Source organism: Nothoprocta perdicaria, unplaced genomic scaffold (genome assembly GCF_003342845.1).
Source record: "Nothoprocta perdicaria isolate Ctin4 unplaced genomic scaffold, notPer1 scaffold_7, whole genome shotgun sequence".
NCBI classification, from domain to species: Eukaryota; Metazoa; Chordata; class Aves; order Tinamiformes; family Tinamidae; genus Nothoprocta; species Nothoprocta perdicaria.
In genome coordinates, this window is record NW_020455976.1 from 4,636,355 (window position 1) to 4,653,292 (window position 16,938).

Here is a 16,938-nt window from a genome sequence, read left to right on the forward strand (position 1 = left end):
GATGCTTTGGGAAAAGTCACTTAAGATTATGTATTTGCTGCAGACTCTAGATTTTAAAGTAAAAAAGTGTATGACCTTTGTAAAGAAAATGTATGAGAGAAAATGCTCGAGCAGCTTGTAATCCCTTTTGTTTTTAGTGACTTTTCTGAGGAGAAGGTTCGATCCTGCTCCGGGGCTGTCCAGCACGGAGGATGGTTGCCATGCCCTGGAGCTGGTTTTGGACAGGGCTACAGCCTCAACAGTGGGTTACACTGGTAAGACTGGGGCTCCTAATATGCAGCATGTTGATTCACAAGCCCATCTCTTTTGCTGCACATGATGTCATGATCAAGTCATGGCACTGAGGGGCTCCTGGCTTTACAGCCCTGTRCTGGAGGCACTCGGCTGTCTGTAGCCCATGAGTGCATACTTACCTCTCTCCCAGCTCACCATTTACCAGCACCCACTTATCTCACTGCTTGTGCTGCAAGCGTTTTGACATCAACCACTCCAAAATTAGAAACTGAGGTTATGGAAAACTTAGTAACATTTAGGAAACATGAAGCTGTCTTCTTCTTTGTTCCTCCTTGATCCTGAAGGATCCCTTGCCGCYGCATCGTGGTGCAGCTGGAGCTCTGTGAGCACTGTGGCCCTTTAGCAGGTCCCCTATCCACCACCTCCCTCRTGGATCCTTCCCATGGGGACCGTCCCCATGGTCTCTGCAGCCCCAGCGTGTGGCCTTGGCCCAGCGACATCCGGGCTTCGCTCCTTGGGGCGAGGAGCAAATGGGGGCACCCGGCATGCGGTGTCACCACTCCCGAGCGCCCGGATGCTCCTGCTGCTTTCACAGTTGTTCTCCTGGGCCCTTTCTAGAAGCCCATTTGGACTTTTCGTCTTTCCAGAAGGCTGCACTTTACTCTTTTCCCTGCAAGCAGAGCCTCAGCCTTGTTCTACCACTTTTTCCAACTGGAGCTCCTGATCYGCAATGGCCAAGTTTCTCCTTGCGCTCTTAAGGAATGGTACTGGTTGGGCAAGAGAGCAGAGTTGGTTAAGGGAAATCCAGAGCCCAGCAGGGAGGGCTGTTGAGAAAAGGCCCAGCCAAAGCAGGAAGGAGCAGGGGGATTTGCAAGGGGAAGCGGGAGGAGGAGCAGCAGGAGGCTGCGGACCCTGAGCGGGAAGGTGATGGGGCCGCTTGGAGGAGGGGAGTTTCCTACCTCAGCCAGAGCGGGTGGCAAGTTGCACAACCGGCCCTGCTTCCGAGAACCCCRGCCCCTGCTCCCCTCTTGCTGGGAGCACCTGCGGGGTGAGGGAAGTGCTCCCGGTGCCGCGGGCGGACGGAGGAGCCGGGAGCGCTGCAGGCACCGGGCATGGGCAGCGTGAGGAGCTGCCAGTGCTGCTGCCATGAACCCCCAGGTTTTCTTCTAGTAAAAAGGTGGCCGTGACTCACGCGTGAGGAAACAAAAGCAGAGCTGGGATCTGCTGCCAGGCAGCGGCTCGGAGCGCGGACAGGAGGAGCGCGCGGGAGGAAGGCCGGCTGCAGCCGCCCTCCCCGCACACACGCCCGGGACAAGCAGCACCTTCTTTTTCTGGGCTTGTAAAAGCATCCCCCTCCTTCAAACTTTTCCATTGGGAGAGCGTGGGGAAACGCTCTCTTTTGCCTTGCTTGGGTTTCCTGGGCGGAAGCGATGCTCCCATGTGCCCGGCTTGGCCCCGGCTTCCTCCAGCCCCTCAGCATCTGCCGCTGGTTTCCCATGGGCGAGCGGGGCCGCTCCGGAGCCRTCGGAGCGGCCGCGTGGCGCCCGAGCTTCCCGCGGGAGGCAGGGCAGGAAGCGCAGCCCGGCTCRTGCCGGGCCCGGCCTTCCGGTGCACTGCGAGCAGCAGCAAATGCCCCAAGGCGGCACAGGCCTCCCCCTCCTTGGGAGGGAAAGGGGAAGGGGAGGATGCGCATCCCGTGGGATAGCGGGAAGCAAAGAGTTTGACACCATCCTGGCGACGCTCGCGGTGGGAGCCGGTTGCGGTGGGAGCCGCGGMTGCGGCTGCCCCGGGCACGCGGCGGGACGGGCAGGGGAGGCAGCGCCCGCGCGGAGCCACCGCCGGGCACGTCTGCTGCTTCCGCTGCCTCCCGTCCCCAGCGGGCGCCGAGCGGGGGCACGGGGACCTGGGGCGTGCGGGGGGTTGAAAGAGGAAGAGGGGGCTGTGAAAGCAGCTTTCGGCCTTCTTTCATTTTCCTCTGGGAGCAGCGCTGAGGGTGCCCCCGTTTYGGTGTGGGCAGGAGGTGCTTCCGCCCCTTGCCGAGTGAACATGGTTTTCAGGCACCATGAGTTAAGTGCAAAATTCCCTCTAATCCACTGATGTAGCTATTCCTGGCCCGGGATGCTGTGGTGCACAGCAGTGCCAGGCTCCTCACAGGTCCCTGGCTCCCTGTTTCACAGCACAGGAGTTTGCTACAGCSGAAGGGCTGTAGGATCCCGTGCCAGGAGATGTCCCAGTGCGGGAGACTTTCTCCCTCCTGCCCTATCCCGTGTCCTGCGGTGTCACCAGTGTCCCCCGTTGCCGTGCACCAAGCAAGGCCACGGTGCCACCGTGCTGCCGGGTCAGGCAGGGCCGGGGGGTCACTGCGGCAGTGCAGGGAGCTGAATCCCGCGGGAAGAGCTGCCCGGCACTGCCTTCCTTCCCGCTCTCCTCCTCCTCCTGCTCCTGCGGCGGCACTTCCCGGCCGCGGCGCCGCGCGGGCCGGGCAGAGGCGATGACGGGGGTGCGGGTGAGTCGCGGCCCGATGACTGGAGGATTTTTGCGGCGTTTTTCAGCTTCCTCTGCCTCCGAGCCTGAGTAACGCGGCCCCCTGGGCGCCGCTCAGCCCCGCGCCGCGCGGGAAGGAGGGGGGATCCCCCCCGGGGGGCGGGGCTTGCGATACCCTTACATGGAGCGCGGGCGCGTCACTCGCCTTATATGGGCAGTGTCGTCAGGGCCCGGCCTCCCATTCATATAAATGGCGCGCGGCGGCGGCGCCCGGGATTCCCTGCCTCGGGAGCCTCGGTCGTCCCGCACTCCCGGCCCCGCTGCAGCCCCGGCCGCCGCCGGGCAGCCCCGCAGGCAGCATGAAAGTCACGTCCCTCGACTGCCGCCAGCTGAGGAAGCTCCTGCGAAAGGAGCCCTCGCGCTGCCTGGTGCTGGACTGCCGGCCCTACCTGTCCTACTCGGCCTCCTGCCTCCGCGGCTCGCTCAACGTGAACCTCAACTCGGTGGTGATGCGGCGGGCGCGCGGCGGGGCCGTGCCGCTCCACTTCGTGGTGCCCGACGCGGCGGCGCGGGCCCGGCTGCTGCCGGGCGCCGAGGGCGCGGCGGGGGCGGGCGGCCTGGCSGCCGTCGTGGTGCTGGACCAGGGCACGGGGCACTGGCAGAAGCTCAAGAAGGACAGCACGGCGCAGATCGTGCTCAACGCCCTGCTCTCCAGCCTGCCCGAGGCCGGCGCCAGGGTCTGCTTCCTCAAAGGTGAGAGCCGCGGCGCGGTCGCCTCCTCCAGCGGCGCCGGGGTGGCCGAGGGCAGGGAGGTAACGCCGGGACTTCATTTCCCTGCCGCCCACTGCCGCTAAATCCCGGATAGGCTCCGCGGGCTGAGCCCGAGCCTTTCCGCTCACCCCCGCCGCGCGGGTAAGAGGCTGAGGGACGGCGAAGGATATCGCGGGCAGAAGGACAAAAGTGGCGGGTTATGAAGGGAGGAGAAAGGGGGTGAATTCAGGGCTGCGCCGAGAGGAAAACCCGCCGGGGCCGAGGGGGGCGCCGGGGCTCCCGCCCGCGGCCGCTCCGTCGGGGCGGCCCGTGGAGGGCGCCGGGACCCGGGAGCTGCGGGGCTGGGGCCTGCGCTGGGGCCGGGGGGTTGTCTCCCTCCGGCGCACTGAGGCTGGAGGAAGGAGGAGAAAACCCCCAGCCGCTACTCGGGGCTTGCARGGAGTAGAAATTCCCTCCCGCCCCTGAAACGTGCGTGTATCGCCCTCTGATTGCRGCGGGTTTTTTTCCTTTCGTGCAGTAAGTCGATAAACGGGAGCAGCCGCCCTGTCCCCTGCGCTCCCGGCGGCTCCTTTGTCCTTTCGCCCTGCCGGGTTTCAGCGCGGGGCTGGAGCAGCAGCTCGGGGCCGCGCCGGGGGGCGGGCAGGGCTCAGCGAGCCCCGCTCCCTCGCTGGCCCCACATCCTCCTCCCGGGGCGCTGGCCCCACATCCTCCTCCCGGGGCGCTGGCCCCGCGCTTTGAAGTGGTGCCTGCGGCCGGGGGCAGTGTACGGGGTGGAGCTGCAGCGTAGGCCGCGTTTTATCCTGCTGCTCCTTGCAAAGCGCCTGGCTTGAGAGCCCGGTGTCTGAGCAGGGAGGGCAGGAAAGTCTCCCCTTGCTCAGAGGCCGGGGGTCCCTTTGTCTGCAGCGGGAAGCACCACAGCTCTGGGCAGGAGGCCGCTGGAGCAGTGGGGTGGAAGCCACAACCAAGGCTTCAGGCAAGGTGGTCGCCCATGAGCCAGGACCGATGGTGCCCGGATCTAGTTCTTGTTCTCCAGAGGGAGAAAAGCTTCCCGAGGCTCCTTGGTGCATCCATGGGGGTCCAGGGATTGAGGAGCTGGTGGCCGTAGTTGTCCCCGGGAAGCGTGGGGTGGCAGCGCGTGAGCAAGGCCAGGATTTGTTATTTATTGATTAAAAGCGAAGCCGCGATGAGCAATCCGGTATTTGCAGAAATGACCTCCGGGAAGCTGGGCTGAGCGGGGAGGGGGAAGAGAGGCACTTGCTGGAGGCAGGGATGAGAGGATGAGTCACTGCCAGGATGGACTGCGAATATCCTGATCCCCAAGGCTGCTGATTAACCGTTCAGCAGCCATGGACATGGGAGGCACCCGGTCCGTGAGACCACACACACTGCTGGGCCCAGCAGACCCGTGTGCCCGTTCAGGAGYGAGGCAGCCAGGGCACGAAGGCAGATCACGGTCATTACATAAACTATWCATTTCTTCCCATGCGATGGTGGAGGAGTCGGGGAGCGGGCAGAGATGCTCAGCTATTCAAAACAGATCAATGCAGGAGCCAGCCCAGGAGTTTGGRATCAAGAGTTTGGTTCCTCGCTGGCTCTGTGCCCCGCTTTGGTTATGAAGCCCCTGCAATTTGTCCTTGTCCATGTCCCGTCGCCGCCTGACCCACCGGCGTCAGGGTGGCTGGTGGAGATGGGCAGGGTGCAGGTGCTGTGTGCAGGGTGCTGCCGAACGCTCTTCCCAGCCTTTCCGCAGTGGGAAAACCCTCCTGCCGCAGTCAGTGGGGTCCAGACCGGGCGGCCGGGACCCACAGCTGGGCTCAGAGMGGGGCCGGGTGGGTTGATGGGGAGCTCCCGCTGTGCGAGGTGCCCACGCTGCCCCAAGGGGCCTTCCCGGCCCGTGGGGCTCCCGGCCGCCCTCCCGCGTGCGGCATCTTCCTCGGAGCAGCAATTTGGCTGATGACAAACTTTGAGTAACAAGGCAGTAATAGGATTAATTCCTTTTCATTAGCGGCGCGACTGCAGCACTTAGCCAGGCAGAAGAGCCCGTGTGGGGCTATTCAGCTGCCAGGAGCTGTCGCAGGATTTCATTAAGTTTTATAGCTGTTATTTAATAGACTGGTTTCGGTGGCACTGTCTTCATTAGTTTGCTGTCTTGAGCACAGTGGTGATTAATGGCACCTTTGCAAGCACCCCCTCTTGTGCTCACGCTTCATTCAAAAATGCAAATAAACGCTTCTTTTAAAAAATGTTGTTTTCAATGTATATAGTAAAGAGGATGAACACTGCACATAAAAATCCCTGTCTTGAATGCTGGAACTAATGCTCACATACAGAATGCGGGGGAGGGAGGTGGGTCCCATTAACCAGCCTGGAGTTAATGTTTGCTAGACTCAGCAGATTTACACTCACTAACGGTTTTAATCAGTATCCATTGGYTTTTATTAAGTTAATAATTGCCAGCTGTATTGGAGGTTTCTCGGGAGGTTTGGAGRCTGTTAAACAAAGCTGCATTTCTGGGGCTCCGTGATCTTCCTTAGTCCCAGGGGCTGGTCATGMGGAGCTTTGTTTCTGCTCTGTTTTAATGAAGGCAGTTTTTGGAAATGCAAACCTTTGTATTTCTTTCCCTCCTCTTCCCTAGGGGGATATGAAACCTTTAATTCGCAATATCCCGAGTGCTGCGTGGATGGGAAGCTCATTTCCCCGGAGAGAAGCGATGTGGAGAGGAGCGTGGCCAGCCCCGGCGAGCAGCCCAGTGCGCCCCACAAGCCGGTGTATGACCAGGTGTGTGCCGGGCTCTGCATCCCGCTCTGGAAAAGTGCCGGAGGCTTTTCCCAACCCAGGGGCTTCCATGGGCAAGTCCTGGCGTTGGCGCTTCCGGCGCTGGAGAGCCCCGGGATGCCCCGTCTCGCTGCTGCAGGCACCTTCCTGACACGTGGGGCCGAGCGGTCGGGGTGGCGGGAGCATCATGGAAAGTCACCTGCTGCACTGAAACGCCGCTCTCAGCCCGCGGCGCCTCTTCCCTTTGTGCCTTTTTTCTTTCTTTTTSTTTTCATGGTTTCGTCATTGGCCTTTTCTTGCTTTGTGAACACAGGAACTGAGATGAGTGCGGCAGGAGGGCGGGCGGCCCCGCGCGGGTGACGTGTCCGGGGGCACCCCAGCTGCCCCAGCCCGGGGGAAGGCGCCCACGCAGGCTCCCAGGCAGGGCTATTCGCCTCACAGCCTCCTGCTCCTTCTCTTCCAGGGCGGCCCGGTGGAAATCCTGCCTTTCCTCTACCTCGGCAGTGCCTACCACGCTTCCAAGTGCGAGTTCCTGGCCAACCTGCACATCACAGCCCTGCTCAACGTGTCCCGGCGGAGCTCGGAGCCCTTCACAGACCAGTACTGCTACAAGTGGATCCCGGTGGAGGACAGCCACGCGGCCGACATCAGCTCCCACTTCCAGGAGGCCATCGACTTCATCGGTAGGTGCTCCACATCCGCCCACCAGCTCCCCGAGGGCTTTCCTAGCAGAAAGGGAAGCAGGTTTTCTGCTGATGCTCCTCAAAATAAAGAAATAAACAAAAAGGTTTCCTAACAATTTTATGAGCCTTCATATATATTAATTTTAAGCTTGAGATTAAGCTTTGGGACTTTGCAGCTTTGAGAACTGCTTTGGTAGGAGACTCGCTCCCCTTATCGCAGACCTGTGTTTGCATTTCCCACGACAGCAGYTCAGCCCTTAACTAAACGCCCTGCTGCAAAACTGGGGCAAAACCCCTAGAGACCCTGGGGCCCCGCTCACAGTCGGGCTTGTGCTCCCCCACCATGGGCACCCATTGCCTCCAGGATGGTCTCTTAGCCTGTTCTCTTCCCGGTAAGAGAGTTTTTTCAGTTTTCAGGGAAACACTAATTCACGGGAGTTTTTTCTGTCATGTCCCCATCCTCTCCTTATAGTCATTGAGTTGCTTGGAAAACCCCCAAAAATGTTGAGGGTGGTTTAGTTTTCACTTTTTCTTTTGAAGTGGGTTGTGGCGTGGGTGCTGGCGATGACTCAAATCCAGGTCTTCCTTATTTTGAGCAGCAGTTCAGCAAAGTGGCCGTGGTGGCACCGGCCCCTGCCCGCGGTCACAGCCGGGCACGTGGCTCCGCACTGGGCGCCACYGCGCTCCGTCCCGGTGCTCCGTGAATCGGAGCCCAGACACATCGCTCAAGGCGCGGGGCCAGAGATCTATTTCTGCCCTGCATTTTTGTGAGGAAAGGACTTATTTTAAGCTTGCTCCCTTTAATCTAATAACAATCGCTGTGTTGTGCGAGTTACCGCAGCGGCCGTTGTGTAAAATGGGTGCTTTGCGTAAGCCTTTTACATCCTGCCTTAATCCTGACTTTGCCTGGCTGGAATTAGCAGTGYCAGGGCGCTCGGCCTCCCTGCTGGACCGAGTAGCCAGCCGGGATCGCGCCGGGTGGAAAAGGGGCGGTTTGGGGCAAGGCTGACGAGGGCGCCGAGCGGGATGACGAGGGATGACGAGGGCGCCAAGGGGCAGAGCTGTAGGTGACAGGCCCGGAGGGGCGCGTGGAGGCCGCTGCCGTGCTCATGGCCACAACATGTGGGTTTTCTCTCCTAGACTGCGTCAGGCGAGCAGGGGGCAAGATCCTGGTGCACTGCGAGGCGGGCATCTCGCGCTCGCCCACCATCTGCATGGCCTACCTCATGAAAACCAAGCGGCTCCGCCTGGAGGAGGCCTTCGACTATGTCAAGCAGCGCCGCAGCCTCATCTCGCCCAACTTCGGCTTCATGGGCCAGCTGCTGCAGTACGAGTCGGAGATCCTGTCGTCCACCCCCAGCCCGCCCGTCGCCTCGTGCAAAAGAGAAGCRGTGTCTTTCTTTGCGGAAGAACTGGCTTTGGGCAAGGGCTTCGAGGGCTCGTGCTTCGCCTTTCCTACCTCAGTGCTCACGTCTGTGCCCCTCCACTCGCCCGTCCACCAGCTCAAACTCAGCCCCATGACAGCGTCCTCGTCCTGCTGAGCCCCAGCAGGCAGGGCCGGGCCGCTGCTCTGAGCCTGACTGTGACCCCCACGGGGACATTTCATGAACGTGCAATAGAGAAACCTCATGGACTTGGTCTGAGACGGAGCAGCTGGTGTGGGTGATGTTTGCTGTATGTGTATGTGGACTGTAAGACCCGAGTGCTTGACATGTGGCAAATTTTAATGTCCCTTTTTTTATCTAAGAAAAAGGAAAGCTGACGAAAGAAGTGTTTTTCTAGGTTTTTACCCACGGAGTGTGTACCCACTACTGTATTTCCAGGTCCTTCTGGAGCAATGAGATATCTGCTTGGGATGTTCTCAGGCCCATCTCCTCCCTGCTGTAGTTTTTCAGCAAACCCTTAAAGTCTCAAGCAATAAACGGCAGCAGCGGGAAAGAAATAACACGAGAGGCCTGGGTGGTGCCCGGAGCCGCTCTGCGCTTTCCTCTTTCTCCCTCTTTCCCCCTGCCGTGGAGTCTCGTGTTTCAGGGTGCAGAGGGGCCAGAGGAAGCCCCTTGTCCGGCTCCTCCAGGGCCAGGGATCACCCACAAGGACACTGGATGCCCAAGGAGACCTGGCCTGTGTCTGTTTTTACCAGGGCCCTGCTTTGCACGCAGGCAGGGCGGCTGGAGCGAAGCTGCTCTGCTCCCATCTCCCATTTACGAGCAGCCCTGCAATACTTGAACGTCTCTGCGAGCCTCTYCCAAGCCGCTTCCCTACAGGTGACACCGTATCTGCTGTTTTTTACACCAAAACCCCTGAGCCCGTCTCCTCCCTGGCATTTTGGGTGTGCGTGGCAACGTGGTGCTGTGTTTTGTGGCTTGCTCAGTGCGCGTGGTCGCTCCCCAGCAGCCAAAACCCGCTCTCAAGCTCGGGCCGCGCTGCTCTCTTGTCTCCTGACCTTTTTATTTTATTTTTTTATATATATTAATATGTATGTGTGTGTATGTAATAATGTATGGGAAATGGCAATAATTTCCAGAAGATCTCGTGAATGTGAAGGAAAACCTGTGACRGTTTTCACGGAGTGTAAAAAAAATAATAAAAGAGGGGAACCAAAATGAAAGGCTCCATGTGGTGCTTGGGGAGCGAGGCGGGCGCAGGGCACAGGAGCAGCGCCCAGGAGTCCAAGATACCCATCTGCGGCGGGGGAAGAAGGTGAGGGGGAGGTTTGGTTGTTTTTTTTCCCCTTTCTTCTTTTTTCGTTAACCAGAATGACATGAGTCACGGTGGCGTCACTTCCCGGCGGCCGCGTCTGCTGTGCTTCACACACTCTGGATGTACGTGGGTCTATAGGACGTGCCCTCCTGCTGAGGATGAGCAGGGGAGGAAGGCTCGGCCCCCACTTCCTGCCTGCAGCCTGAGCGGGGCTGCGGGCACCGCACAGCTCCCGCCTGGGCCGCAGCTCCCCTCGGGAACTGCCTCTGGATTCCTCCATACAAAAATTCCCACCGAGTGCCGGCCTTGAGATCCGCTCTTCCAAGCACTTAGGAAGAGCTGGTAGCACCAGCAGTGGTTGAACTGGCTCGTCCATGGGCAGGTGTCCATCTAAGCTTGGCAGGAGCTGGACATTTCAATCAAAAATCCAATAGATTTGAGGGGATAGAGGCCAGCTGGCTGTAACACCAAGGGGAAGGCTTAAAGCAGGATGTTACTGGACAGCAGAAAATCCGAGTGTAGGAAAGGTGCTATGAATGCTGCAATGTGAGTTTATCCCTCAGGAAACCTGGATCCAAAGAGAAGAGGAATTGCCACAGCAAAGGGGCTTTTGCAGGTGCTGTTGCCCCTGCTCCAGGGCCGCGCTGGGACCTGGGACACTTCTGGTCACRCAGCCCTCGTGTCCCGGGTTCCTTGGTGCCAGCAGGAACCTCGCTGGTCCAGGCGGGAGCCCGCACTGCCCTTTGCTCCGTGGTGTGTGTCTGATGAAGGCATATTCCAGAGGGCACAAAGTACCTCGTGTCAGGATCTCCTCTTTGAAAGACACGGAGCTTGTCGATCTTCACTTCAAGCAACACACACTGGGGATGTAGACTTATATCCAACAAAATCCGTGTAAAATTCACCATGCCCAAGCCGCGCTGGCGGTTTACACCACACAACCCATCCCTGACACAGTCCCAGGGTGACCAAGTTAGTTATTCTTAACTCATTGCTTTGCAGTGGATAACTTTTCCAGGAAACAACATCCGACTGAAGACGGCAACCTGCAGGCGTTGTTGTTTTCATGTTAAAAATAACACTTGCCTTCTCAGGAAGCAAAAGGACCAAATGTGCCCCGTAACGGGGGCAGCAACTGGAGCATCAGGCAGGATGCGACTGACCCAACGGCTCCACTTTTCACAGGTTCAGGCTAATTGGGCAGGAGACACAAGGCCAGCTCCCTTTCTCCAGGGAGAAGAAAAGGCAGGAACCAGCATGAGGAGCTGCACAGATATGGAAGTAGGATTTTTTTGGCGTGGGAGGTGTTACCACCACCACACGTTACAGTTGCCTGGCTTTATCACATCGTAGGCTTTCACTGAGACGTGAGTCCTCTAAATACGGAATATGAAAATAGCCTGTGAAATAGGTTGAGTCATCACAGAAAATCGAATGATGTTCTGACACCAGGGCTTCACTCACAAAGTCCTGCTTTGCTTTACGGCTGCGTTGTCAAATGTGGCRTTATCCAATCTGTTAGCTTTGGCCTCTGACTTTGAAGGACTCTGACCTGCAAGTGACACTAGGGCTCAGCGAGGAGGTTTCCTTTCCTCCCACCGGCCTCCTGCACCCCACGGAGGTGGCTGGCAGGACCCCTCTGCGCTAGGAGCTGTGCAAACCCCCAAACCACAGGAAATGCCCTCAAAGGTCTGTGGCACGACCATCGTCTGGATTTACTGAGCTGCTGCTGCCGGCAAAGCTCCTCACATGTTGGTCAGGCTCTGGTCTCTCAAGGTGGGTCATCACGTAGTGCTTCATGGGCACTCTTTCTCTCCATCTTTTCTTTCTTTCTTTCTTTCTTTCTTTCTTTCTTTCTTTCTTTCTTTCTTTCTTTCTTGAATAGCGGTTTATTTCTGTCACACAGAGATACTCCGTTTCTGAGCTCTCTTTGTAAAGCAGACCACGTTTGGCAGTGAGTCACTGGTTATTAAACTGCCCCTGCACTGCGAGCTGCCCCCAGGCCCGGATCCAAAACCCCTTCCCGCCGGGGGAAGGAGGCAGGACCACTGAACCCTCCAGCTTCACACCGGAGCCGGCTGAATCCTGACTTTAGATCTTTATTTAAAGAAGCAGTTTGCTCAAATTTGAACTAAAATTGGGCCCAAACTGGAACGCTGGATTTTTGCACGTCGTTGGGCCCAGCAGTGACRGAGGGGCCTGGATGGAGTAAAGACGCCTCTCCCCGGCCAGGCCTCCCTGAACCAGCCGTGARCCGCTTCCTCGGAGAGCTGCAGGGCAGGAAGAGCCGCCCCAGCAAGGCCTCGCAGCAAGGATGTCCTGGCGCCGCCGGCTCCGGCTGGGAAAGGCCTGGGAGCCGCAGAGCGCTCACGAGGCAGCGCCCGCGGTGGGCAGCCCTCCATCAGCTGCGGGCAGTGGTTTTCCTCTCCGTGATAAAGCTGCCTTATCTTGACTCTCATTTGATCTTCAAAGGCCGGGAGGGAATTTCACACTGGCTGGGGGCCGCCCAGCTGCCTCCTCGGGGGAGTCGCGCCGAGGGGACGCCCGGCTGAACGCTCGGCCTTTCCTTAGGCCTGGTTTTGGTGGATGAGTTGGGAAAGGGCATCGCGTGGGGCTATGCAGGCTGCAAGGGGGCAGGGGGGCTGAGGGATGTGTCGGACGGTTTCCAAACACCCCTTTGGCCAAGGCTGCTGCTGATGAAGGGATACCCCCTCAACAGCTCCTCTGGGATGAGCCCTCCGCTCCCTGGGCTGCTCTTCCCTCGGAAAACACATCCTGTCTGTGGACAGGTCTGCAGCTCTGCGRGTGGGACACAAGCTTCTAGATCCATGCGCTCTTTGATGGCCAAAGCTGCCCACTTCGCTCAGGCAGCGTCTTCAGGAGGAAAACAAACCGCTATTAAATCACCTGCTGATCCCCCCAAGCCCGCGCTGCCGTCTGAGCCAGTGATCTTTCATCCGGAGTTTGGGATTAGCCAGGTCCTTGGAGGTCAGGCTCGCTTAGAGTGTGTTTGGAGGAGCCCGGCTGCTCCGGTCCCGCTCCAGGCCGCTCCAAGCGGACACATCGCCACAGAGGCCGCRCAGCCCGTTCAGGTGCCGGCCCCGCTCCCTGCATCCCATCCCGGCACCTCACGCATTCCCAGCACCGTCACGGAWGGGCAGCACAAGTCCGTTCACCAGCATGCACCCATATCCCAAGGGATATTACAAGCCCATTCCCCGCTCCCAACGCCGGGGAAGAGCGCCCCGAACCCAGGTGCAGGCCAGAGCTGTCCTGGAGCGCAGGAGCATCCTGGGCTCCGCAGATATCCCAGCGAGTGGCCGAGCCCTGCCTGGTGTCTAGAACAAGTGCAGAGCCACCGTTTCATTCACAGAATTCCCCAGTATAAGCAGGCGCTTTGTTAACCAGGAGTGGATAGCGACAAGGATGCTCTCTATTCTCTTGCAGMTGAATCGAGGTCTCTTCCCACATTGCGTGAATCGGAATTTAGCCGCTTTTGGATGCCGCATCCCGCGCCATCTGCTGGTGGAAACCCATCCGCACGTGTTTCAAATTATCTCCCTGATATTTAATTAATTCCATGTTTGTATGGTGGTTTGCTTTATAAAATTAGCAGACCAAATTAAATCAATTCATCCACAACCACATTTTATTCATAAAGAGGCCCTGCTGAAAGATGGTGAGCAGAACAGCTACTTTCCCTCGCAAAACCTGCAACATATTCATTYGTAATCGAATGCATCTTTGCAAAAGCAACCTTTTCCTATTACTTATTTACTGCTGTTGTTTTACCCTGTGGGTCTCTTCTCGCCAAGCATGACAGCCTTATTGAAAGCATTAACACGAAGCGTTCCCAAGAGTGCTCCGTGGTCTTCCCTCCTGTGCCCTGCTCGAGGACTTGAACGAGGAAGCACAAGTGACTAACAGTGTCAACCAGACAGGACTTTGCTGCAATCGCTTAAAAAACAGCTTTCAGTACCTAGTAATTGCAACCACTGATGAAGAAAAGCAGTCTATACATTGGTTGATAACTGAAAAGAATAACAGAAGAGAGAATAATACAATTTGCATTTTTAAAATATTTGAAAACCTTTTTTTCTAAAAGAAAAGCAACTATTTGAAATGAGTAAAAAAAAAATATTTTAAAATCCCATCTAYGTGTTCACATCAAGCTTGATCGAAGAGATAAGCAACATACATTTTTTGCTGATGAAGCCACAGCGAATCAAAGCAGTGCTCCCACTTTCTCCTTTCTGATGCTAAAGTTGAGTTATAGCAGACTTACAGGAAAGCCCTGCATATAAAGCAGGGCCATGGAAAGCAGGCAAAGCAGGTGAGCTCTGCAGCACCCACTGAAGAGACGCAACGGGGCAGTCGCCGCGCGTGGGGAGCCCTGGTTGCCCCTTTGCGGGCACTGAGCCCAGGGCCCCGTTTCTCTGGGTGCAGGTCGCAGAGCTGTCGCGCTGCCCTGCAGCTCGGTGGGTATTTCCAGCATGGTCTACAAGAGCCACCAGGGCCCCCTTGGACACAAACCTTCGCTAACATTAGTAAAAGGCCTCTGATAAAACCCRTATGCTGGGAGGTGCAAGAATGTCTGCAAGACCTCCCCACTCCCTGAACAGGAGTATTGGTGGCCACACTATTCCTTAATGAATAATATCAATTTTCTTCTTCTTCTTTTTTAAGCACAYGGCACTGGGGGGTGGTTTGTGATGAAATATCCATGTGATCTGATCTTACCCCGGTGAATAAACGCAGCCCAGTGCCTGTGCACAGCTGTGCATGTATGGAAGGCGCTTCTCTACAGCAGAAGTTTGTCACAGAATCACAGAACGGTTGAGGTTAGAAGGGACCTCTAGAGACCACCTAGTCCAACCCCCCTGCTCCAGCAGGGACACCCAGAGCACAGGATGACATCCAGTGGGTTTGGAAGACCTCCAGAGAAGGAGACTCCYCAACCTCACCGGGCAGCCTGTGCCAGGGCTCTGTCACCCTCACAGTAACGAAGTTCTTCCTCACATGGGGATGGAACTGCCCGTGTTTCAATTTATATCCATTACCCTCTGTCCTGTCACTGGCCACCACTGAGAAATATTTGGCTTCATCCTCTTCACACTCTCCCCTCAGGTATTTATACACGCTGATCAGATCCCCCCTCAACCTTCYCTTCTCCAGGCTAAACAGGCTCAGCTCAGTCTCTCCTCATGCAATAGCTGCTCCAGTCCCTTCATCATCTTTGTTGCTCTGCGCTGGAGCCTCTCTGGAAGCTCCACGTCCCTCTTGTACCGCAGACAGCRATGAGCGTGTGTGGATGAAGAAGGTGCCAGGCTGGTGTTTGTGCCTGCGCCTAACGCCGAGGCCAATGCGCTCCTGGCGAGCCTTGGTGAAATCCCCCTTCCCAAGGCACCCACTGCAGCCCCGCAGCTCACGGGGTCCTGGCTCCTTGGGCTTCGACAGGGGCTTTGGGAGGGTGCAGAGCATCCAGGTGCAGCAGTGTCAGTGCTGCACCCAGAGAAAAGCAAAACTCTCCTTGGCCAACSACCCCTCTTCTGTGCCTCCACTGCCCCTTCGGGGAGGAGGCTGAAATCTTAGCTCTGGGGGTTTATAATTAAGGGAAAACAAGTTTCTAGACCTTGTAGCTACAGGGGAAAGCTTGAAAATGTGACCCAAGGCACCTTTCAGCCCCAAAATCTGACAGTGAAGGGGACTGCARCTTTAAAAATGTCAATTTTCATGTGTTTCTGTGGTTTTACCACCTTTGGAAACTAGTTTTGAATGCCTCCCCTCCACCATCCACAGCGGGTCTGAGCACTAAAGTCCTTGGCTGAGCTTAAACGTCACTGTGTCGTGTGACAGTCTCCAATGCATCAAACATCCTGCTGATTCCTCACTCACTTCCAAGTGCTTTTCTGTGGACATTTTAGCAGTTAAAAGTTAATCCAGACGCTGTAGATCACTTCCACTTATTTACCATGACATATTAGCACACCATGGATTTTAATAATTCTTTTCATTCACATGTAAGATTGGCCAAGTGCCTTGGGAGGAAAAACAGGAATTCTACTTCCCTCATTCTTCTCTAATTTCTTCTTTTCTTTTCCCTAGTGAAAYCTGGGAGCTGGGACCTGAAATGGCAGCATCCTAGATAAAGTGACAACTAAAATTTGCTTTACATACCCAGGAAGACATTGTTAAAACTCCTTGAAATCCCGTGGGGACAGGAATTCTGAAAGTGCAAATGGCAAAAAAAAAATATTTTCCCCAAATTTGAGCATTTTAAGTAGTAGGTAACAAAGGAAAAGGACSTTTCATTTCCACAGTTGTTCCCTGGAACAATCCATTAAATACTTGAGCTTTTCAAGCACTGCATTTTCTGAAGAAACAGTGGGCCATTTCTTTAAAGCTGTGGACAAAGTCTATCACAATAGCCTCCTGATGGGCCGTTAGTGAAACCATTTCATTAAATGGTGAAGAACAGCTATGCCCAGGGGAGATTTTCATGTTAAGGAAAGTAATTTATCCAGCTATTGCTGTAGGAGAGGAAGGAACTGGAAGGTCCTGTTAAAATCTGATTTTTATTGGTGTTAACAGGTCAGTGCAGGCACTTACAGAAGTGTTGACTACAGCTGCATTTCGAAGGAGCTCTGTCAAACTGAAAATTGCATTTTCTCTAAAATGTTGTGCCCCTACTGTTGTTACAGTGACACCTGAAATTACTGTTAAGGGAAGAGATTGAAAGAGAATTAATGTTTCTTCACTTTGATTATTCTGTGTGTTTGACAGATGTTTGCAAAGCTGAATATTGGCTCTCTGGGAGACGAACAAGTAGATGCAGACTCAAATGTGTTTTTCTTGCTTTTGCAGAGAATATTAGCATTTTTCTTGCCACTTAACTCATCCGGGACAAAGATGGACACAYTTGGCCTCCCAAAGCTTAAAAAATAAGCTAAAAATTGGAGAAGGAGCCAAAATTCACAATTTATAGCCTTGAGCTGCCAGCTCCTTGCAGCCGCTGTGGTTCAGGACGTGCAGCTGGCGGTGGCAGGGAGTGGGGCAGCCAGGGCCACCAGCCCTGTGGGTCAGGGCCTGCCACGGGTGGGGTGGCAAGGGCCATTAGCTGCTGTGGGTTTGGGGTGACCATGTGTGGGGTGACAGGGGCCACCAGCTGCTGTGGATTTGGGGTGACCACATGTAGGGTGACAAGGGTCACTAGCTGCTGTGGGTTTGGGGTGACAGGGGCCACTAGCTGCTGTGGGCCTGAGGTGACCATGTGTGGGGTGACAGGGGCCAC

The 16,938-nt window shown here is 56.3% G+C and overlaps 1 protein-coding gene across 2 annotated transcripts; it reads left to right on the top strand.

Moving 5' to 3' along the window:
• Window positions 1-323: 323 nt before the first annotated feature.
• On the top strand, window positions 324-9,181 carry DUSP5 (dual specificity phosphatase 5). Of its 2 annotated transcripts, XM_026050638.1 has the most exons (5): window positions 324-331; window positions 3,077-3,471; window positions 6,125-6,267; window positions 6,728-6,947; window positions 8,088-9,181. In XM_026050638.1, the coding sequence occupies exons 1-5, from the start codon at window positions 324-326 to the stop codon at window positions 8,486-8,488; spliced, it is 1,167 nt and encodes a 388-aa protein (XP_025906423.1). In that variant the 3' UTR covers window positions 8,489-9,181. The 2 variants fall into 2 exon arrangements, with proteins under 2 accessions (XP_025906423.1, XP_025906422.1); XM_026050637.1 differs by lacking the exon at window positions 324-331 and having other exon boundaries at window positions 3,074-3,471.
• The last annotated feature ends 7,757 nt before the right edge of the window (window positions 9,182-16,938 follow it).